Source organism: Callospermophilus lateralis, chromosome 3 (assembly GCF_048772815.1).
Source record: "Callospermophilus lateralis isolate mCalLat2 chromosome 3, mCalLat2.hap1, whole genome shotgun sequence".
NCBI lineage: Eukaryota > Metazoa > Chordata > Mammalia > Rodentia > Sciuridae > Callospermophilus > Callospermophilus lateralis.
This window is the reverse complement of record NC_135307.1, coordinates 60,176,318-60,199,900: the sequence shown is the minus strand read 5'-3', so window position 1 is coordinate 60,199,900 and position 23,583 is coordinate 60,176,318. Positions and strand designations below refer to the sequence as shown.

The 23,583-nt window shown below is 40.3% G+C and overlaps 1 protein-coding gene across 2 annotated transcripts in view; it reads left to right on the top strand.

Moving 5' to 3' along the window:
• The first annotated feature begins 11,415 nt into the window (after nucleotides 1–11,415).
• The window catches only part of Pygl (glycogen phosphorylase L), a 36,299-nt gene continuing 24,131 nt past the window's right edge, over nucleotides 11,416–23,583 (top strand). Inside the window, exons 1-4 of one of the 2 annotated variants that reach the window (XM_076850277.2) lie at nucleotides 11,416–11,770; nucleotides 17,004–17,105; nucleotides 19,634–19,712; nucleotides 21,662–21,765. In XM_076850277.2, coding sequence (XP_076706392.1) covers nucleotides 11,528–11,770; nucleotides 17,004–17,105; nucleotides 19,634–19,712; nucleotides 21,662–21,765 — 528 coding nt within the window. In that variant the 5' untranslated portion in view covers nucleotides 11,416–11,527. The remainder of the gene's footprint in view (nucleotides 11,771–17,003; nucleotides 17,106–19,633; nucleotides 19,713–21,661; nucleotides 21,766–23,583) is intronic. The other variant, XM_076850276.2, reaches the window with a different exon arrangement.

Here is a 23,583-nt window from a genome sequence, read left to right as displayed (position 1 = left end):
TACAGGACTCCGAAATAGTTATATTCACAGTTACAATTTATTGCAATAAAAGGATACAAAACAAAATCAGCAAAGAAAAATGTCCCAGGGGGAAAAACCTGGAGGGAACCAGGCACAAGCTTCTAGATTTCTCTTAGAGAACGTACTTCATTCCTCCAGCAATGACATGGCAACATTCATTCCCTTTCTACTTGGGAAGTTCACTAGGTTTCATTCCTAAGATTTTTACTGGGGGCTAGTTGCACTGGAACCCTCTGCCTAGCACATTCTATAATTCCAGATTCCCCGAAGGAAAATGGGAGCTCAGCATAAAACATAGTTTGGGGGTGGGGTTGTGACTCAGTGGCAGAGTGCTCACCTAGCATGTGTGAGGCACTGGATTTGATTCTCTGTGCAGCAGGGCGCTGTGACACAGGCCTGTAATCCCAGCGGCTTGGGAGGTTAAGGCAGGAGGATGGAGAGTTCAAAGCCAGCCTCAGCAACAGAGAGGCACTAAGCAACTCAGTGAGACCCTGTCTCTAAAAAAAAACAAAAAAGGGCTGAGGATGTGGCTCAGTGGTTGAGTGCCCCTGAATTCAATCCCTAGTACAAAAAAAAAAAAAATGTGTAGTCTAGGCATAGTAAACCAGTAGTGAAGACACTACTGAAATCCAACTTCCCAGGTGCTGGCCGTGAGCCAAACTTGCAAGTAGGTCTTCTAAGGACAACTGTCTCAGGGCTTTGATACTAGCTCTGCACAGTCATTCAGACATCTCTCTCCCAAGCACTCCCCTTGGAGTTGTTCTGGATTCCATTGTGTAAACTCAAGTCTTGGAGACCCTGTAAGGGACTGCAGGATTCCTGGTTCTATTCAGTTTTGTCATCAGAATATAAGAAGTTCTTAAAAGTATATGTGTTGAATAAATGATCTCTTTTTAAAATGGGCAATCAAAAGTTGAAAGAAAATAACTCTAAAATATTAATAAAGGATAATGCTATTCCATATGATTTTTATTCTTTATATTTTTCTATGCTTTCCAATTTTCTAGAATAAACACAAGCTATTTTATATTTAGAAAACAGTAAAAAAAAGTTTGTTTCCAACAAATTTTCTAAGCAATGTTTCTATAGATCAGATGCCAACTCTGCAGGGTGAGACCCACTGGGTATCTTTCACTCCAGGAACACTTGAAGTCACAGACATTCCAGGTGAAGTCCACATCACAAAGAATTTGTCTCTTGGGCCTTAATCTCAATACCATTCCCTTCCACTTACTCTTCATAGTTTAAACTTATGAAACACAACAGTCAATGCTCCAAACAGATTTTTTAACTTGTTATTAAAAATTTGATAATACCCTGATGTTTTCCAGTGTTCAGTGGTAAGTGGTGTAAATAGTGAGTGCTGTAATCAACTTTTAACCATCTGCACAAATAGAAATCATCTTTTAATTAAAAATTACTTTCCTAAGCATATCTTCCTGGAGCTAATATTAAAAATTAATTTGAGGTCTCCTAAAAATGTTTTTGGTGGCAATGAAAGAGTACCCTAAAACTTTTTTTTAAATTTGGAACAAGCAATGCAGTAGTTTATATTACTACCACTTATTCTAACTTATGCCAACTAATAAGATTTAACATTGATAAATACCAAAATTATAAGTACCCAGATTCTCTAAATAATGCCTACATTTATTCTAGCCTCCTTGTCAAATGTACTTTCTTCATTGTTGTAATACCTTCAAAAGAACTGTACATCTGTACCCAAATGTCTTAGTTATTTTTCCATTGCTGTAACAAAATACCTGAAGCCATGTATTTTTTCAAAGGTTTGCTGGGTACAGTGGTGCATACCTGTAATCTCAGTTACTTGGAAAGTTGAGGCAGGAATATCACAAGTTTAAGGCCAGTCTCAGCAACTCAGCAAGACCCTGGTCAAAATAAAAAAAATTAAAAAGGCAGAGGAAGTAGCTCAGTGGAAGCTCACTTGGCTAGCATGCATGAGGCCCTGGATTCAATTCTCAGTAGCACCATTAAAAATAAATAAATAAATAAATAAATAAATAGGTTTATTTAGCTCAGTCTTAGGGGCTGAAAATCTAAGATTGGACAGTCTCGTTGGTCCAGACTCTGGAGAGGGCCTTCTTAGTGAGAGCATGGGCCAGAAGAGAGGGGCCAATCACATGGCAGGACAGAAGACAGGAGGGATTCAGGGGCCAAGCTTGCTCTTTTTATAACAACTCCTGAGAAAACTACAGTAATCCCTTCTGAGGGCAGTGTCCCCAGTGATATAACCACCTTCAGCTAGGCCCCATCCCTTAAAGTCTCCACCACCTCAACAGTGCCATTCTGGGGAACACACTCCCAGCACATGAGTCTCTGGGGGACACATGCAAAAGAGATCCCAACCACAGCACCAAACTACATTCTCCACATAAGAAAGGAAAAAAAAAGATCTCATTAAACATATATCAGATCTAGTAATCATATTCTCAACAGAAACGAGAGAATGTGTGCAGAAAAAAAAAATGTGCAAAAGTGGCTTTGGCCATTTTGCTCACAAAAAGCAAAAACTGGATACAAATCAAATGTTCATCAGCAATAAAATGGATACATAAAATGGTGCTACATTCATATAATAGACTACAAGACCACGATGAAAGCATGTCTGTCAGGAAGATAAAAGAAACTTCAAACAAAATACTGAGTAAATGAAGTCAGACGAATAGAGATGTGCTGTATGATTCCATTTATACAAAGATTAAAACAGGCAAAATAATTTGAAGCATTGGAAATCAGGGTACCAATTACCCATAGAAGAAAGAATGACTAGAAGTGGGGGGACAGGAGGAGCTTCTGAGATTCTCAAAACATTCTACAGTTCAGTGTAGGTGGGGTTTACATGAGTCATTCATTTGTACTACAAACTTTTTATATATCTGTCTGTAGATGTTTTACTCTTATAAAAAATTTATCACCCCTTAGAAAAAGAGGTTTACAGAGAGCTTATACATCCTAAGAAGCACCATTTATTTAAGTTCAACTAGTAAATATCTCTAAGAACATGAATGACTACATATATAATGTATAATATATATATGACATATCATATACGATCTATGTGTATCATGCATATTTCTCCAGTCCTCTTGAGTCTGAATCAGAGGACATTCCATTAAAATCCAACATGAATGTCACTCACTCGTTCTTGCTTGCACTTGCCTTACCAAAACCCCTGTGCCTGGTATCTCATGTTCTGCACTTCTGGGAGTGTCCAAAAGGTGTCCCCATGTGCTCACACTCTGCAGGCACATCCTCTTCCAAGGCACCCAGACCTTCCTCCAAGCTATGCAGAAGAGGATAGAAGACAATGAATGACTCACCTGTTCCTGTTGGATGGCAATACAGTGTTTCTGGGATCTGCGTATTTTATATAAAACTTAGTGAGAAGATTAAGGGTACTGACAGCCCTACATACCCCTGTGGTATACTTACTTCTAGATGGTTGGACCAAAGATCAGAGTCAAGAAACTGCCATAATGTTATCATCAGACTCAGGGATTCCCTCTGACAACTAATTTGTGTTCCCAGTAAAGCTAAGCACCAACTCTATCTGCCTTTGGGTTGAGTTCTTACCTAGGAAGCTTCTCATCCCTTGAGAGCCACCCACAGATGGCTAAACTGCCCATGTGTATCTGTATTCCAGCAATGGGCACGACCAAACATCTTTACCAGGTGACTCCATCTCCCTGGAGCACGCTGACTTCACTCAGGCCTGTCTCATGAGTTCACAGATGTGCCCAGACAGGCTTGAAGCCCTGTGCTAGACCCCAGCAGAGGCCCCTATAGTTATTCTAATCCTGTAAATTGAAATGGTTGACTGGCAGGCCCATGCCACTCATATATCAAACATTGAATATTTTCTAAATCTAGCATAAAAATATTAAAATACCATGCATTTTTCCATTTTTAAATTTTCTCCAGTGTTCTCTATCAAAATAAATGATTTCTTTAGACTTCAATATATTTATATCTAAGATTTTGGGAGAGATAAAGTGCCATCTACCTTATACTCTGGATAAAATGATAAGAAAACAATTTTCATTTATCTTCTTCATATTATGGGTCATTCTTTCAAAGGGTTTTGGTGCATGAATATCTGTAACAAAGAGAGAACTAAAGCATGATTAAAATTGCAGTCACATCCGCAACCACTTGCTTCCCTGAAATGTGTCCCAACAGCGAATTCCTCCACCTGCTGGTGCCAGCCTGTCCCTGCAGTTCATATACCATTCATCAAAAATATCTCATGAAATGGAGTAGTGTGCAATTCCAGATTTTCATCTTAAAATGTATTATAATTAAATGACGAAGATATTCTAATTCAAGAGAGTGGTGTAATAAAATGGAACTTCCAAGAAGAGAAAAAATACTCTGCTTTCTCTTCAGATCCTATAAATCTTTTGCCTTTTACTAACGATTTCCATAAAGAAACAGTTATTTTCATTTGGTTTCCTGTGACCTTAGATAGCACTTCAGATCTGGGCCACTTGTTTTTTTCTTATGATAGTCCGATGGTCTACTTTGTATTTTCTTGTGAATGTGGTACCTTGAACTAATTTTAATGTTTTGGGGAAGGCAGAGACCAAACATCTTTCAAACACAGAGCCTTGTATATCTAATGATTGCTGTTCATTCAGTGATTGTTTTGTTGATGTTCCAAATTGACAAATGCTTCCAGATCATTTTCTCACCCAGGATATGACCATAGTGGAGTCCTATAGTACAGCTATAAAACCTAGGTCAGGTTGCAAAGTGACAATTCCCAAAATAAACATATGGACTTATATTTAAGTATAAGGCAGAAAGGGTAAGAAAACAAGAAAGACAGTTCCCAGAAAATGGAGCCCTGGAGTGACAACATCTCTGGTTTCTATATAGTCAATCTGATTTACTGATATATTCCAAATGGCCAGCACAATGCTGTACACACATAGTAGGTGCTGAACAAATATTGTCATAAATAAATCAAAAAGTTGAAATGTTGAATTTGAAAATTGGGCTATACATAGCTTCACTCAACGAACTACAATCCATCTAAGACAACAAGAAATGAAAACAAAAAAGAGTCCTGAATCTGTGTATGACATTAGTTTTTAATATAACACCCAGATGCCCAGCCTTGAAAATATTAATTGAGAGAAAGCCATTCTCTCTTTGAATTTCTGGAGGTTTAAAGCTAACAAATGTAACCCATCTGTATCTAAGCATCTTACTAGTTAGAGCTTTAAAGGCAGATAATTAAACAGTTCTGATTAAGTTAAAGTATTTGGCATTTTATTCTTTAGGTTTTGCTCCCTCCATGGAACAAAATTCTGAAAACTAATACTGCTTGTTTTGTATGGTTAATTCTGGCAATTAATCGATTGTGTGCAAAGGGCAGGTCAAAACATGGACAGGAGAAGTTTACTTTCACAGCGGCCCTGGGTCAAGGTGACAGGGGGCCATCCCTTGAGCATGTCTGCTGAAACCCTGTGCTTAGCACATTTTTCACTTCCTTTCCTCGGTCAGGATTTGTTCATGTCAGTTTGCAAAACTTTCCCAGAGTTAATCTCCTCATTCTTTCCCATACACGGTTGAAAGGCTTTTCTGAAATGTGAGTCTTATTGCAGGAATAGTAATACCAGAGGGTGAAGCAAATGCATGCAGTAGACAGACCCTGTTGTGCAAGGCACACAGTTTATAACTTTTATATTATTCTGAGTCCTCCAAGAAGGAGAAAACTTTGATCTCAGTCGGTCCACTCAACTCAGGTCCCCCAAGCAAGGGTGCCCTAGCGTCAAGTGGCTGGGATAGGGGATGGGATGCCTCCAGACTTTCTTCCTGACCACTTGGGTATTCTCTGAATCAGCCTTCAACCAGTGGCTGCCCTGAGTCTCCCTGGAGATAGGGAGTCCTTGTAAACATGCCTTAACCCAGATTGCTGAGAGTCTCCAAGAAGACACTTTCTCCCTGGGGTCCTACTACCTGCCCTGGATTTTCCTAGGAAATGGAGCTAAGGTCCCTTGCTTCTCTGAGATACTCAGGCTACCTGAGATCTCTGCTGCCTCCTCAGGAAAGCAAGTCTCAGGCTCCTCACTCTGAAAGTTGCTCTTTCTCTTCTCCCCATACCCCTATGTCATCTTCTCACCACCACCTCACTCTCCTCAGACCCTTGCCCCTCATTCTTGACTTCTGCATGTTAAGGCACAGTTTCAAACCAGGAAGGTTCATGTCTTTCTTCAGAGCTCATAAGCACTTCGGGAAAAAGTAAAATATTGGGAGAAAATCAAAAATTAATACTTCAAAATGTAATCCCCTCCCAGAAGTTTACATTTCCATAACGCCTTTAGCCTTTCCTCTCATGTCTCTACTCACGGTTTTTCTCTTTTTTTTTATTTTTTTTTATTTTTTTCATCTTTCATACATTTGATTCAAGTGAGTTATGCATTTCCATTTTTACCCCAAATACCGATTGCAGAATCACATCAGTTACACATTCACAATGTTTACATAATACCATATTAGTGACTGTTGTATTCTGCTGACTTTCCTATCCCCCCTCCCCTCCCCTCTCATCTTCCCTCTCTACCTCATCTGTTGTTGTTCCTTTCTCTCCCTTCCCCCCCTTTTCCCCTCACAACCTTGTATATGTCTACTCACGGTTTTTCTAAGCTAAGCCATCTTGCAGAGTGAAAAGAACAAGGAGCATTACTCTTACTTTGCAGAAGTTGAAATTGAAGCCCTGATTCTCTGGTGTCAGCATCTTCCACAACAGGCATATTGAGACTGTCCATGATTCGAGAGACAGGAAAAAAAAAAAAAAAAGTGGGTTGTAAAACTTTCCAGCTTTTCGGGAATTCCCACTAGACCATTCTTAACAAGCCAAACTACTGTACTAATGAACAAATCAAATATGACAGGAAGTAAAAGTGCCAGGAACATCCACTTCTTCAAGACAAGCCAACTACACTCAAGTAACAAGAGAAGGATTGAAGTCACAGCCAATTATAGAGATGGCAATTTGGTTAGCCACATTGTCTGCAGGTGGTGGGGTGTTCCGTAGCATAATCAATCCAGCCTCTCAATCATCTTTCTAAATATTTAAAACAGCAGAGCCTGGATAGTGACCTTGGTTGACAGATTCACACATTAAAAATACCTGAACAAAATGTACTTACCTCTACTCCTTGGGCATAATGCTCAGCCCATATTTTACACTTCCCCTCTCCAGGATGTAAATGATCTGTATGTGGGGCGACTTTGGGCATCTGGCATTTCCTTGGACACAAGACTGATTAAAAGTAGACCAAGCTGGGCACAGTGGTGCACACTGGTAATCCCAGTGGGTCTGGGGTCTAAGATAGGAGGATTGCAAGTTTAAAGCTAGCCTCAGCAACTTAGCAAGGCCCTAAGCAACTCAGTGAGATGCCCCCCCGCCCCCCGCCATCTCTAAATAAAGTTAAAAAAAAAAAAAAGGTCTGGGGATGTGATTCAGTGGTTAAGTACCCCTGGGTTCAATCCCCAAAAAAGTAGACCAAAAGGTCAACAAATAGCACACACAAAATTCCAAGTGAATCCCATCTGATTCAAATGTATGATATGTCAAGATCATTGTACTGTCATGTGTAACTAAGTGAAACAAATAAAAAAATTTTTTTTAAATCCAAGTGAAGTTGCATTCAGTGATGCACACCTGTAATCCTAGCAGCTCAGGAGGCTAAGGCAGGAGTATCACAAGTTCAAGGCTAGCCTCAGCAACTCAGCAAGGCCCTAAGCAACACAGTGAGATCTTGTCTCAAAATAAAAACATTAAAAAGACCTGGGATGTAGCTCAGTGGCAAATGATGGTATGGGGTTAAATCCCCAGTACCCCAAAAAAAAAAAAAAAAAAAAAAAAACTAAACAAAACAAAACAAACAAACAAAAAAAAAACCCAAAACAACCAAATGAATAGATAAATTGGTTAGCTAAGATGCAGTCTGAATTTGGGTTTACATAACAGATCCCAAATCCTGTTTCAAGGGAGTGAAATCAATGTTTAAGGATGTGAAAAACATTTCTACCACTCACTTGTGAAGATCCTGAGCAAGTTACATAACTTCTAAGTCTATTTCTTCATCTGTGAAATGGAAAGAAAAATAGATCTTGCTTCACAGAGCTGGTAAGAGGACTAAATGAGATAATGTATGTAAAAGTCTAACCAGAACCCTTTGGAAAATGCTAGTTACAGCCTTGGTGAATTTGGAAGTGATATATCAGCACAATAAACTCTGCTTTGAGACAGTGGATAATAGTATCTTTTTGCTATAACCACCAAATGGGTCTCACAGACACACACAACCATAGTGAGTATAACTGACCCAGGGCTGTAGATAGCCTTGCTGTGTTTGCACAGAGGTCAAGTCTCCCTGGGGACACTCCATCAATGACAAGCAAAGAACCAGGGACTCCTCCCACTGCTGGCTTTGGCTTCAGAACAACCCAGTGACCTTGCTGGATCCTCCAGGACTTCAGGGCAGCCCGCTCCCTTCCCCTCCTTCTCTTCTTCGCTCTGCATTAGCTTGCATCATGGTCTGCAGCTCTCCTGGTCTAAATTGGCTTGCTCCTCATGTCTCTCCCACAAACATTTGCCCTAATAAAACCTTTTCACATTGAAACCCTATTTAGCATCTGCTTCTGTAAAGACTCAAATTAACACATTTTACCTTGGTTCTTTTCTGACAGTGGGGAGCTTATGCTTGTCCTGTGAGGTTTGGACAGTTTGTTCAGCTATTCACAAATGCTGTTTCATTACAGAAGCCACAAGGAAGCAGTAGAGAAGAAACAGGAATAATACATGTCATTGTTAACGAGGCTGGTGTAAACATGTGAACCACTTAAATCTGATGGTTTTTCAGGCACCCATAGTTTTTAGTGTTTCAGTCAGGGAAGAGGCTAAAGGAGAGGTTTTGGTGTTTGGTTTGGTACCTGGCATTTAACCCAGGGCTATTCCTACCACTGAGTTACATCCCCAGAACTCTTTTTCTTTTTTTCCTTTTTTTTTTTTTTTTTTTTTTTTTTTTTTTGAGACAGTGTCTGGTTAAGTAGTCAAGGCTAGCATCAGACTTGCAATCCTCCTGCCTCAGGCTACTGAGTCATTGGGATAATAGGCATGTGCACCCCAGCACCCAGTTTAAAGGAGAGGTTTTTAAAGATATTGATCTTCTTGTTCAAGTAACTTAACTTCTTGAGGCCTCAGGTTTCTGGACTAGTATAGAAGGATTAGATGTTGGACTTTGAAGGGACCTCAGTGACCATCAATCTCCTTGTTTCTCAAACTTCAATTATAGATGTACCATATTTTTTTGCCCCAGTCATGTACCACCCAATCTATATGGTTTTTCTAGAAACAAGTTCATTTTAACTGAAAATTTGAAAAATAAGGCTCATATTTGAACAAAAATTGGAAAAGTATTACTCACAATAATTAGAATACAATTTATTGAATTCTAGTTAGATACTAAAATCTAAAAAAAAAAAAAGAAAGAAAAGTCTACCTTCTGTTTAAAATGCAGATTAACAAATGCTAAAGTCTAATACCAAAGACTTTTCAGAAAACCTAAAGGAAATGAGAAGGGAATAACTATTAGGCAATTGATTTAGTGTCTGGAAGACTGAGTCTATGAGTACCCCAAATCATCTGATGCCATTATATCCCCTTTATCACAGGATTATACCCCAGTTTCCCTTCTCACATTCTACAGTTTGAACATCAGATTTGATGGTTAGAACATTTGACAATTTTTTTCTATAGAGAGATGTTCAATTCAGGAGAGTGGGCTCACTGGCTGGATGTGGAATCAAGTTCAAGTGGTTCATTAGTTCATCATTATCCTGGACCTCCAACAAGAATTCACTACATCTAAGTACATAGGAGACTAGGATGCACCTACTTGAAATAGGCTTAAGCAAAACTAAGAAACAATAAGTTTGCTTTGGTGTCTTCCCTCTCTTCTTTTGTATCCTACTTTCTCACTCTCCATCCAAGTGCTCAGACTTTATTTTGCCTTCTGTTGCTTAGAGACCTCCATGTGAGTAATATCTACTGACACTTAGCCTTTTACCTTATTTTCCATCCAGCTATTATACCTGACTGAAGTATATCACACTAATGTGTGAATGACCCAAAACTGGCATAATGCTGTGACTATTCTGTGGGTATTCAAAACTGATTAAAAAAAAAAAAAAAAAACTTGCAACAAAAGAATTTCTTTCTCCTTCAGGCTCCCCTCACAGGGCTTCACTCCACTCTCTTGATTCAGGACTCATCCAAATCCAAATCTCATCCTCAATTTTCCTACCAACTTTCCTCTGCTGGTTGCCAATAGTGTAGGTATTGCATAAAGCCCACCTCAGCCTTAGTTCTGCCCCAAGGGCTAAAGTCTAAGCCCCGGAAGTAAGGAGCACCAGGAGTCTGGAAATGAGGCCAGACCTATGGGATTTAAACTTAGATTTTTATGGTGAGTTTGCATTAATTCAAAATAATCAATTTTGGCTAAAAACCCTCTGACATCCTAAAATTCCATGTGTTTTGTTTACCTTTACCAAGGTGTAACTAACACACACACACACACACACACACACAGACACCACAAATACCAATGGAGCTGAAGGTGAACAGAGCAAAGATCAGCCTGCTCTGTAGATTGCCACAGACCAGTTTGTTTTATGTGACTAAGGCAGTTGGCCCAATGAGCGATCATTCATTTTCCACACACATTCCCTCCTCTTTTCTCTCCGCCCTCTCCTTCAGTTCAAACATAATGTAAATCCACTGGCACACAATCTAATCTGAAGCATAGACTCCTGGATTCACTGATTCTTACTGACCCATCTCTACAGAATGTGGTAAGGTGCTAGGGGCAGGTCAAGACTGGTTCTAGGAGACCAGAAACCCGAGTCTCTGAGTCCTCAAAAACTAAGAACAACTGGGGCACGCTGACGATCCACCGTGAGGCGACGCGAAGGAAAGGGAAGGGAGGTGGGACAACCTGAAGTGATAGCAAGATCCCAGGTGGGAGATAATAATAATCGCACTGCAAACGTAGACCAGTCAACGACAGTTTGCCAACAGGGTGTTTTCTCACAAACCACGTCCTGGAGGCGCTGGGACCTGTAGCAGGGAGCCAGAACAAACCCTGCTTTCCCAAGTTTGGCAGATCCGGAAGGAAGCCTCCGAGCGCTACGTGACCTGCACACGGTCCCGTAAACAGCCCAGAGCCTCGGCCGGGTCCCCGGCCCACGCCCACCCCCCTCCCTCGCGGTTCCTCTGGAGCAGCGCCCGGCGCCTAGGGGTGGACTGGAGCGGCGACCCTGGGGGAGCGCGAGGGCGGTGCCGCGCCGAGGGGCGGACCCCAAACTTTCCTGCTCCTCAAAAGCAGCGGCCAGCGCGGCGGCCCCGCCCCTGTCCCGCCGCCAGCTGCCTCCGGCCTCAGGTCCTGCTCTTGCGCCGCCGCCGCCCGCAGCAATGGCTAAGCCCCTGACAGACCAGGAGAAGAGGCGACAGATCAGCATCCGCGGCATCGTGGGCGTGGAGAACGTGGCCGAGCTCAAGAAGGGCTTCAACCGACACCTGCACTTCACGCTCGTCAAGGACCGCAATGTGGCCACCCCTCGCGACTACTTCTTCGCGCTGGCTCACACAGTGCGCGACCACTTGGTGGGGCGCTGGATCCGCACGCAGCAGTACTACTATGAGAAGTGCCCCAAGGTAGGGAGGGCGGGCTGGCAGGGGGTCTCCTAGCCTACTCCCCGCCCCGGGCCGAGGAGGGGGGTGGGATCTGCAGCCAGGCCGAATGGATACCCCCTACGTGTTTTCCCTGCGCGCCTTGCCCTTGCCCCGGAGTCCGGGGAAGACGTGTCTGAGCTGTGGGTGGACAGGCCAGGAAACATATACCACCGCCCCACCGGCACCCCAATCGCGTCTCTGCGGCGCTGCCCACCAGCGCCCCACCCGAACTCCTACACTGCCCACCGGGGGACCGCTGGGTTAGCAATGCCTAGGCAATCTCTTGTCCACAAACTTTTTTGGAGCATCTACAGCAAGCATTTGAATTAAGAGGTAACTGGCGCCTCTTGTCCGGGCTGCCAAGAACAATTTATGCCCCCTTGACTTTCAGCCCTGAATAAAACAGACAAAAGCCCTGCCTTGGCAGAGCTTAGTGTTTAGGGAAGACACACAAATACAGAGTTCCTTCAAATAGTTGTAAGTTCCAGGTTTCTCCAAGAGAATGCGTAACTGTGGTGCAGAGGGAAGGGTAGGGGTCCTGCCCCAGTTCTGATGAGTAGGGCGTGAAGCTCCTGGACTTCCTTCCTAGAGAAATACCCCACGTAAGACCTCCTAGAGAAATATCTGCTACCCGCTGGAGACCTACCTCTAGAGCTGCAGGAAAGCTCTTCAGGGGTTTAGCTCATCCACTTCGTGGAGGCTGGAATGGAGAGTCCCTTAGCATGCTTTGAGCCCACTCTCTCGTCCTGAGAATCTGGGAAGGGGACAAGAGATGGGTGGGAAGAATTGAGGGTGCAGGGAGGACAGGGTAGAGAGAGGGAGAGATACTATGTGCAGAGTAAGAGTGAGAGACAGCCGCTGACAGCTGTGAAGAGGGTGTGTTTGAGTTCATGTTGGAAGATGAAACTGGAAAAGTTGGTTAGAGTAAATGGGAAAGGGTGAAAGATTGGGATACATCCTGGAGACAATGAGAAAAATATGTAAATATTTATTAGAATCTTTAATATGTAAAAGCATGAAGAAAAAATGATCCATAATCCCAGTGCCTCCAAACAATAGAAATGTTTGAGAGAGAGAGAGAGAGAGAGAGAGAGAGAGAGAGAGAGAGAGAGAGAGATTCTAATAGTAAGAAGTTACAGCTGTAACAACACTTTCAGACAGCCACTGCTCACCCCAGATGCCTGGCCAACCACCCAAATATATCAAAATGCTAACATGTGTTCTTATAAATCTCAATGTATCCTTAGAAAACATTTTGTGTATACATTATTTACTCTCTTTTCTATTTACACAAAAGGGATGTTACTACCTATACCATACTGTCCCTTGCATTAAAATGATTGTTAAAATTTTTAAGCTGAAGAGTGGCATAATGAGCTTTTTTTTTTTCCTCCTATAAAGCCCTGCATATTTCCCCTCCAGTGGCTTATCTGGTATTTTATAGGTTTTCCTGGTTCTTTGGTTAGTTCATTGTGTGGGCTCTCCTTTCCTATTTGAGTGAAAGTATAAGGCAGGTATTCTGATCCACTGAGGGTACAACAGTGAACATGATTCATTCCACAAGTGTTAACAAAGTGCCCATGACAGCCTTGTTTAACTAAACAGATGGTTCCTGCCCTTGTACAATGTAGAGCCAGTATGTGTCCAAGCTTCTTTCCCATCTCCCTTGCTCTTTAGAATCTGTGCTGATGAATCATAAACCTGGATCTCTATGTTCCTTTTCAAACTCCTTCCTACATTTCCTAAATCTTTTCCTCTCTCTCAAAATCAACATGTTAAAAACTCAAATCATATTCCTCCTAATCCTGCCCTATCCTCTGTGTTTCTAGTTTTAATGGCATTTTCATCTTGACAGTAACCCAGACACAAAATTTAGCTTTACCTTTGACTTCCTCCAGTATTTACCATTCAATGGGTTACCAAAATCTGTTGATACCTGAAGATTCCCTGGAAATTACCCTCTTACCCACTCTCTTCCATTCTCACTTGCTGGCTAGTTGAGGCCCTGGCTACAGCTCTGTTGCAGTGGACCTCTAACTGGTAACCTTGATTCCCAGAAGTGCTACAGCTGGCAGCATAGGGCTGGCTGTGGCTAGTAGACGTATTTTGTTTGGCCAACAAGATGCCTTCACCAGTTTAAATTCAGTGCCTTGGGCCAGAACTCTTGCACACACCAGTTCATTGCCTAGTATTCCACATCATTTTATGTGACCCTCATTTATTTTCTCTGCCTGGTTTCTGCAGGCATTTGAATTTGCAGTCCCACCTACTCCATGCATTGTAGTTTTGTTAAGCTTCCTAAAGCAATACATCTTGCCCTCTGCTCAGTTATCATGGGCTCCCACAGCCAGCCACAATACTTAAGTTTTTAAAACCCTTTCTCCAACTGGGTGAATTTGTTTCTCCCAGCTCATCTTGTGTTCCCCCAGTGCCAAACTCCACTTCTGGGCCTCTGCTCACTCTATGCCCTTTACTTGGAAGCTCTTTCCACCATGTCTATGTTTCATTCTTGCCTTTCCTTCAAGTCTCAGTTTTGTTACCACCTGTTCCACATGTCTTCCCAGAAGTACCAGTTCCTCTGATTAATTCTGGGAATAAAATATAAAAATACAGGGCTGGGGATATGGCTCAAGTGGTAGCACGCTGGCCTGGCATGCACGAGGCACTGGGTTCGATTCTCAGTGCCACATAAAAATAAATAAAGATATTGTATCCATCTAAAAAAACAAAAAAATAAATATTAAAAAATGTATTATAAAAATATATATATTATATATATATATATGTATATATATAATATATATATAAATACTTCAAAACTCTGGTTATTGTTAGGTCTTCTTTATCTTTGCAAGCCTTTTGAAAATGTTCATTTTTTGTGTACTATACATAAAATATTAGTAACAGTGACACATGCATATATTTTATAAAGTATCTTGGAAATGCTCAAATATTTTGCTATTAGGCAATAATAGTTCTTTTTCAAAGTCCTTCCTAAACTTCCAAATGCTTTGTAAACATACCTAGATCTCTTTTTTCAAACTCAGAATGTTAAAAACTGATGATGACAGAGATCTATTTTTCAAGGTCATATTTTATATATATATAAAATAATATAAAAAATACATATGATATATGTGTGTGTATTTTTTCCCTCAAATATTAGGTGAGGTTCAGAGGGGGTTCAGAAAAACTATTTTTGAGAATTAGGAAATTATCTAAACTTTCTGTCCTTATAATATCTCCCATGTAAGAAGGGACTGTCATTTACTGTGTTTAAACAACCTCTTTTTTTTTTTTATCGGTTATTCAAAACATTACAAAGATTGCAGAATCACATTGGTTACACATCCACATTTTTACATAATACCATAATAGTAACTGTTGTATTCTGTTACCTTTCCTATCCTCTACTATCCCCCCTCCCCTCCCCTCCCATCTTCTCTCTCTACCCCATCTACTGTAATTCATTTCTCTCATTTTTTTCCCCATTCCCCTCACAAACTCTTATATGTAATTTTGTATAACAATGAGGGTCTCCTTCCATTTCCATGCAATTTCCCTTTTCTCTCCCTTTCCCTCCCACTTCATGACTCTGCTTAATGTTAATCTTTTCCTCCTGCTCTTCCTCCCTGCTCTGTTCTTGACAACCTCTTTTTTTTAAGGAAGACCTAGAAATATCTTAGAATATTCTTAATATTTTATATATTTTAATATATCTTCAGTCCATGCTAACTTGGAATCATTAAAAAAGGAAGGCAAAGACATTTAATATAAATGTAGTCATTATTTCTGGGGTGATGACCTCACAATTTCAAGTATTACGTACATACTGTATTTATTAATAAGCTTTTTATAGATAACTTTAAACAAAATGGCAAAATATTGTGGTTATGTTTTAGAGATAATGAAAATACATACGGAAGAATGAAAAAAGTCTGTGCTAATATTCCACAAGTGAGCATTGTGGCTTGAGATACAGTTTCCTCTAACAACCGTAGCATTGTGTGTAAGAACACCAGCCAGAGGTCTGAGTGGGCCCTGCCCCTGTTTGGCCTCAGTCTGCCCAGGAAAGATGCCTTTTCCCAGTCCCACAAAGGCATCTGACAGGCTGGTGAGGCCTTAATAACAGCATGAGAGACATTCAAACAACCTGGATAAAAAATGAGGGCCAAGTGTTAGAGGCCTCACTAAGGCAGGGATGCTTACTAACCATGTGAAGACAAAAATTCAGTTGTTTCACAAAATGAAAGAGTGAAACTTCTAAACTGATATTTTCAAATAATATTTTATTCATATGTGTGTCATTTATTGTTATGTAACATATTTATAATCCTGGACTCTATTGATAATTTTATATATTTTCCGATTGACCAAACACTTTTCTTTTTTGGTTCTTATAGAAATGAGAGAACATCTAAAATTTGAGGTGACTTTATATTGGTGCATTTACAGGTTTTTGTTGTTTTATACCTGATGGAGAAGAACATAACTGATAATGGAGAGTAGAATAAGATATTGTAAAAATGGATGATGAAATCAACTCGTGGATTTTTTTTTCTTTTCCTATTTAGTAAACTATGTTTGTATGTGAAAGGCTTTAGGCATATCTGAACTTTGTACCTCTCACTTTTGACTCCAATATTATTTACCAGGCTTTTACCATGTCAAAAGCAAACAGCTTCTAAGTCAATAGAGAAATTCCCTATATCATCAAGAACAAATCTAATAAACCTTAGGTGTTTTCATTCAGAAGGAACTATCCCCAATTTATAGACTTTCAAGAGCAGTTTTAATTGTAAAATTTCTTGAAATAACCAGAGAGAAGTATTTTCTAGCCATAGAATCTTGGTCCTTGTACATCTTGCCAGTCCACCTGACCCTCGCCTTCAAAGGGAGTGCTGAGTCGTGGCAGTCTAACTTCTGGAGGGGAGAAAACACAAAACATCCAAGTCATTGGATGAATGAGCTTGCTTTTTCCCCACTCCCTGAGGATAATAAAAGTACTGAACACTTTGCTAAAATGATATAAATGGTTTTCCCAAACCAATTTCAGGAATAATCTTAGGCATCTAATCATACATATGTGTCGCAGCTGTGTTAAAGTAGACCTACCTCCTCTTTTGTTTCTTCTTCTTGGTGACCTAACATATGACCTTGTGTTTGGATGGTTGGCCTAATAGTGGAAACATGACCTTTCCTTTCTTTATTTTAGAGAGTTTATTACCTCTCCCTGGAATTTTACATGGGCCGGACATTACAGAACACCATGATCAACCTTGGCCTACAAAATGCCTGTGACGAGGCCATTTACCAGGTACTTTGTTCCCATCTCATTTCTCTCATCCTCTCCCTTTAAATTTCAAGTTCACTTCAAGAACTCTAAAAACATAGCACATATACTATCAAAAGAGGGGATGGTCATTACAAACTATTAGAAACAGACATTACTGGTGATCTCTGTCATAAAAGAAAGGACCAGAAAAAGAAGTTAGCGAACTAGTTATGATGCATGAGAATTTTTTTTTTTGCAGTCAGTCTTTGACAGCATTCCTCCAAAAATTACATTTTAGAAATTAGCATCTGAACAAGCCTTTGAAAGTCTCTGCGATGTGAACTGCAAGTTTTACTTTGGTCTTGGGTCTGCTTTTAAGAACTGATCATAGTTTGACAGTTATCAGTGTATAAAGGCAATTTAGAAAATGATAAGCTTTAAAATCCTTTTGTCTTACTGTTGCTTAATGATATGTAAAATGTATTTCCTCCCTAAAGGAAAAGTCTGAGGTCTTAGCTCTAATGTACTAATTTGTTTTTATGAATATATTTAACTGTTTGTTTCCTGAGCCTCAGGCTTCAACCAAAATCAGAGTTGTTAACCTTTTCAATGTGGTGGAAATGAAGAATTTATATTCACAAAGTCAATTCTAAATGAGACACTGTTTGAACTCTTCCTTTCCCTTGAGGTGGGATTGTCACACTATGCAACCAGCTGTTTATCACTGAGGGCTTTGTGTGGGTTTAGAGCATTTCCTGTGAAGGAACCATTGCAATTCTCCTCCACTTCCCTTTTCCTTACTTCCCCTAATATTAGCTGAAAATAATATAGCTTTGCTTAAAACAAAAAAATTGCATTTTAGAAATTAGCATCTGAACAAGCCTTCGAAAGTCTCTGCTGTGTGAACTGCAAGTTTTACTTTGGTCTTGAGTCCACTTTTTAAGAACTGATCACAATTTGACAGTTATGGCACATGCCTATAATTCCAGTGGCTTGGGAGGCTGAGACAGGAGGATCACAAATTCAAAGCCAACCTCAGGAACTCAGCAAGGCCCTAAGCAACTCAGGGAGACCATGTCTCTAAATAAAATTTAAAAAGGCTGAGGATGTAACTCATTGATTAAGCACCCCTGGGTTCAATCTCTGGTACCAAAAAATAAAAAATAAAACCAAGTGAAATGAAGTGCTCCTCAGCTTCTTGCTCAAGGTTTAGATCCTACTTTTATTTTTAGAATTTAAAAATCCTGAGTGCTAGCACTTACAGTTGGATTACACAAGGATCCCAGTAGGCTCTGGTTACTAGGGAGTAATTCAAAATAGTGAAATGAAGCAAAATCATGCTTAACTCCTATAAGATTTAATGGTCAAGGTTTACATGAGAAAGCTCTTTATGATATAAGAGTAGAGATCATGAAAACTGGAGCATTGTCTTCAAGCAGAGTTACATCTCAGGCCTGTATTCTCAATAAGTAAATTAGTTTTCCATCTTAAAAAATATCCAATTTCGTGATTGAATGACATTCAGAAAAGAACATTCTCATTTCACAACAGGCCATCCTTTAGCCAAGTTTGGGTTAGATTATCATCTAGTCAGCATAGAATGGGTCTTGCAACTTATCTGGCTATCAATTTCCTCATTGTAAAATTGGCAACCCACAGTGACCTAAAGGCTGCAGAACTCTGACAGGAGCCCACAGTGGTGCTAGTAGACTCTGCCTGTGTAACCCCTCACACTTAAGGGCAGGAAGCCCATGGACAACCAGTTACCTTCATTCCAAGTTCACAGGTGCTCCTTGACTTCCAGTAGCTGCTTGACTTCCAGTAGCTTCTTATCTACTCCAGAAAGAAGTAGAAGATTTTATCTCTGTCCACCTGGACTGCAGGACTGAGGCTTTCCTGAGGGCTGTCAGGCTTCCAGTCATCTCATTGCAGTGACTCACTGATTTGGGTTAACAGTTTTTGACCCTACTGAGTAAATATGCTGTAGTCATGGAAAGATGAACTTCAGTCCATACTGAAAAGTCTTACCTTGTACCTTTTGCTCATGTTCAAATTCCTACAGTCCAGCAAATGTCAGCTTGGTACTAGACTATTTCTGAGGTTTTAACCCTACCACACACACACACACACACACACACACACACGCACACGCACGCATATAATAATAATAATAGTTAACATTTATTGAGGAATATCTGTGCAGAAATATGTTTTGCATAATCTCTTTAATTCTCAACAACTCTAAATGTGGCATATATTTTTTATCACCCACCTTATCAAAATAAGAGAGTGCAATGCATAAAAAGATTTAGTAACTTACCCAGGATCACCAGTAAGGAAGTAGCGGAGTCTGTGACGATCATTTAGAGTTCATGTTCTTCTCCATGATGTTGCTGTACCATATTGTACCATTGGCATTTGCAGTTGCCAGTGTCTGCAGTGGGCATCTGAAGCCAGAATGAGCTGTGAGGGAAATGAAACTGGTTCAAGTACACAAATACACCTGGGTACCTGACCCAAATGGCCTATATTTGTATCCACATCTGGTATTATTTTCCTTTCATTGTCAGCTTGGATTGGATATGGAGGAGTTAGAAGAGATTGAAGAAGATGCTGGACTTGGCAATGGTGGTCTTGGGAGGCTTGCTGGTAAGTGACACTGGGAATGTATTATCTTATCTGGCCGATTGACACTTCCTCAGATGCCATACACAACCACACTTAAAAGCAGCAGACAGGCTTCCGAGAAGTGCAAAGTATGCTCTATCGTAAATGAATTTGTTCTTGAGTTTTCACTGTGACTGAATTGAATCCAGACAAGCAGCAGAGAAAGGAAGTTGAACAAAACAGACATTGCTCAAAACCTGTGAGGCATTGCTTAAAACCCCACAGTTAGCCAGATCCTCCCTGTGCACTTAAGTGTTTCCAAACTGTCTCTTTTATTTCACTGCTGTGTTCACAGCAGCTCAACTTACATATTTGTGTGGTGTGACCTAAGTTGTAAGGGCATTACTAGGCTTCCTGGGCTGTAGGAAGACCAGCAGTGCCAACGGAAAGTGCATTTAACAATGAGAACTTAAGTGACTTCACTTTTTCAGCTGACTGGTAAGGTCAAAGAGTGAAGCAGCAAATGAGGCTGAGTATTTCTCATTAGGTGATCTCATCTCTTACCTGACTGGAAAGGTTGGGACCCCATTATGGTCAGGCTCTAAGGAGGAACTGGTCAGGACCCAGAAAAAGCCATATAGCCACAACCCAGAGAGAGAAAAAATGGAGTAGAGCCAGGCCACATGGGCACAGGGGCTGGACATGTTAAAATAACTTGAAGGCCTCAGTCATTGGCATTCATGGATCTCTGTTTTAGAGTTGACCTGTTTGATTTACATCTTTCTGTTTGTTTTACAGCTTTCAATGCTCTTTTCAGTTTTTAATTCCTATTGTACGTTTCCTCATTCTCTGCATCAGTTCAAATTCCTGAGAGGGACAATCTGATTAGTGAAACCCCTGAGTTTGCACCCAACCACAAGATAAATCCCTATTCTGCCTGATGATGGGCTATTCTGGTTCAGATGCTGTGTCATTAGTTAATAGAAAACCTAGCCAAAAAAAATTATCCAACCAACAAGGACGTGTGTTATCACAGAACAGGATCTGCAGAGGTTGAGCTATTTGAAGAAGGGTTTATTTAACATCATGATTATGTCAGGACTCTAGGTCTCTGTGGTTCTTTTACACTACCCTCTAAATCCCCACCCAACCCCCACCATGAAGCAAATGATGGTGGCAGCAAGGAAAATCTTTCATAGTAGTTCCCTGCACCTTGTTAGTACCACTCAGAGGATTGAGTGTCAATGTACGCCCAAGCCAATGCCAGTCACTGATGAAGAAAATAAAATTACTAGGCCAATTAATCAAGGTTCACTTCCTAGTCCAGACTTCTTAGAACACATGGTCATATGTATCCCAACAACAGTGAAATTCAATAAGAAAGAGTCCTCCACAAAGGTACAGTTAGTAATCAGAACATAGGTCATGTATTACACTCCCCTGGAGCTATCTTTTTAAGCAGGGGGACAATAGAAACAGCTTCCCTTAGAAAGGACAGTGTAGGTAACAATAATCTATATATCTCAAGTAGGTAGCTTTCTTATCTGTTCTTAAACAAAATGCCAGCATATACACAGTGGTTATTTCTAGATGGTAAGGTAATAGGTGATATTTATTTTCCTCTTTATAAATTTTTATATTTTCTAACTTTTCTCTGGTGTTGTTTTTATAATTAGAAAAAAAAATGTCATTTTAAAAAATCAATACCCATGGGCTGGGATTGTGGCTCAGCGGTAGAGCACTCGCCTAGCACAGGCGGGACCCGGGTTCGATCCTCAACACCACATAAAAATAAAGGCATTGTGTTTGTGTCCAACTACACCTAAAAAATAAATGTTTTTTAAAAAATCAATACCCATTATACAGCAGTCTCTGTGGTTTAAAATATAAAAGTGGTTTCTCATAGAAAACTGTTCTGAGGCTGTTTTGGGGAGAAAGCCTTGGAATTTACACTAAGCTTACTCTGTCCTTTGTGGTACTCTCTAACTTAGCCTGCTTCTTGGACTCCCTGGCAACCTTGGGACTTGCAGCCTATGGATATGGCATCCGATATGAATATGGAATCTTCAACCAGAAGATCCGAGATGGGTGGCAGGTATGGGAACCATCGTTTTAAATTTTATTATTGAAGTACTTCATGACTTCTTGTGCTCTGAATATTTTATACTTTATAAAGCTTTTACTAATTTCTCTGGCATTTTTGAAAGCAGTGAATACAGTTATTCTTCCCTTTAATATATAAGTTCCCTGAGAGTAGAGAGCTGTGGGTGTCACTCACCATCAGATCCACAGCACCTAGCACAGGGCCTGCTCTTACTCGCTGCCTCCCTCACAGCCCTTAACCTCCTTGATGCTCAGTTGTCATCTATAAATTGAGAATAATAATAGTTCATCCATCTCAGAGTTATTGTCATGATTAATAAAAATAACCTGAAAGAATCACTTAATGAGTGCCTACCCATAGTGACAGATCCTCAAATTGGAGTTATTTTTATCATTCTTGAGGGCAGTTTGGAGCTTTGGTGTTTGCTACACTGACATTGAGAGTGGGTTCTCAGAAGGGAGTTCTGAAAATATTTATCACTGACTGCCTGAATGTGGACCACCTACAGCTTATGACATTCCACTCTGCAGCTTGCTTGAATACAAATCTCCTTTAGTTTTTGCATGTTTATTTGCTTATGGTACTGAGGATTGAACCCAAGGCCTTCTGCTTGCTAGGCAAATGCTCTACCACTGAGCTACATCCCCAGCCTCCCAGTAACCCTTGATGGTAAGAAATATATTTCCATATTGTAGGAGAGAAAACTTAGTCTCTAAAGAAGTGAACTTACCCCAGATCATCAGCTGGAAAATATGCATATGTATTCCCAGATTTCCTGGTCCACATTCAGTATTATTGTCTATCTTCAGAGGTTTGCCCTCCTTAACACACCTTTTTTATAAGATAAAAAGCTAAATGTCTTGATTTTTTTATGAGATGAAATCAGACAATCTTATTAACTGTTGCATCAAATAAATCTGGCACATATTTAGTTCGTATAATGTTACATAGAAATGTGCACAAGTCCATCCAGATGACTCTAGTTTTACTTTTGTATAACCAAACCAGGTTCTTAGATATTTGTTTCTTTTCTCTTTGTTTAGCTCTTTGCATCTACAATCATCCCTACTGTGGATAATTTTCCCTGATACTAAATGTGATTTTGACTTTCTCTTCTTATCTCCATCTCATACCCACACACCATTGACAAAAATGTCTGGATTGGATTTCCAAAAGGACTGAGCTCTGAGCATCCTTCCATACTTGCAAGACTGAGTCCAATGGCAGAGTGCTGAGGGATTGGGTAGGGGGACCAAGGCTAGAGTTAACAAAAGCCAGAAGAAAGGAAGTGTCACCACTGTCCTCAGTCCCCTTCCCTAGTAACTGGACACCTTCTGGGTTGAGGAAGAAAGGAACTAAAAGATTCAGCCTGAAGACAGAATGAAAAAATACTCAGAAGGAGAATAATTAGGACATATTATAAAAGACATATTGTAAACAGAATTCCAAGTTTTGCTAAGGACCAGGGTTGCATATCTTCAGTAACCCCTAAATAAATCTTAAAAACTGGGAGCCAACATGGTATAGAAGAAAAGGTTGGGCCCCAATTTCTAATTCGAGACCTAATTCTGACTCATTACCTTTATAAGTCATGCTGCCTCCTTTATGTTACCTAACTTCTGTAAGCCTCAGTTTTTTATCTGCAAAATGGAAATACCAACTTCATAGAATTAGTATAAAAATATACAGAATGTCTGGCACACAAACAAGCACTCAGTAAAATGTTAATTCTGTCTAAGAAAAGGAGGATGATTTAATAAATTGTGGTATTCCACAAAATATTAATATAGCCCTTTCCTGGCATAGTGG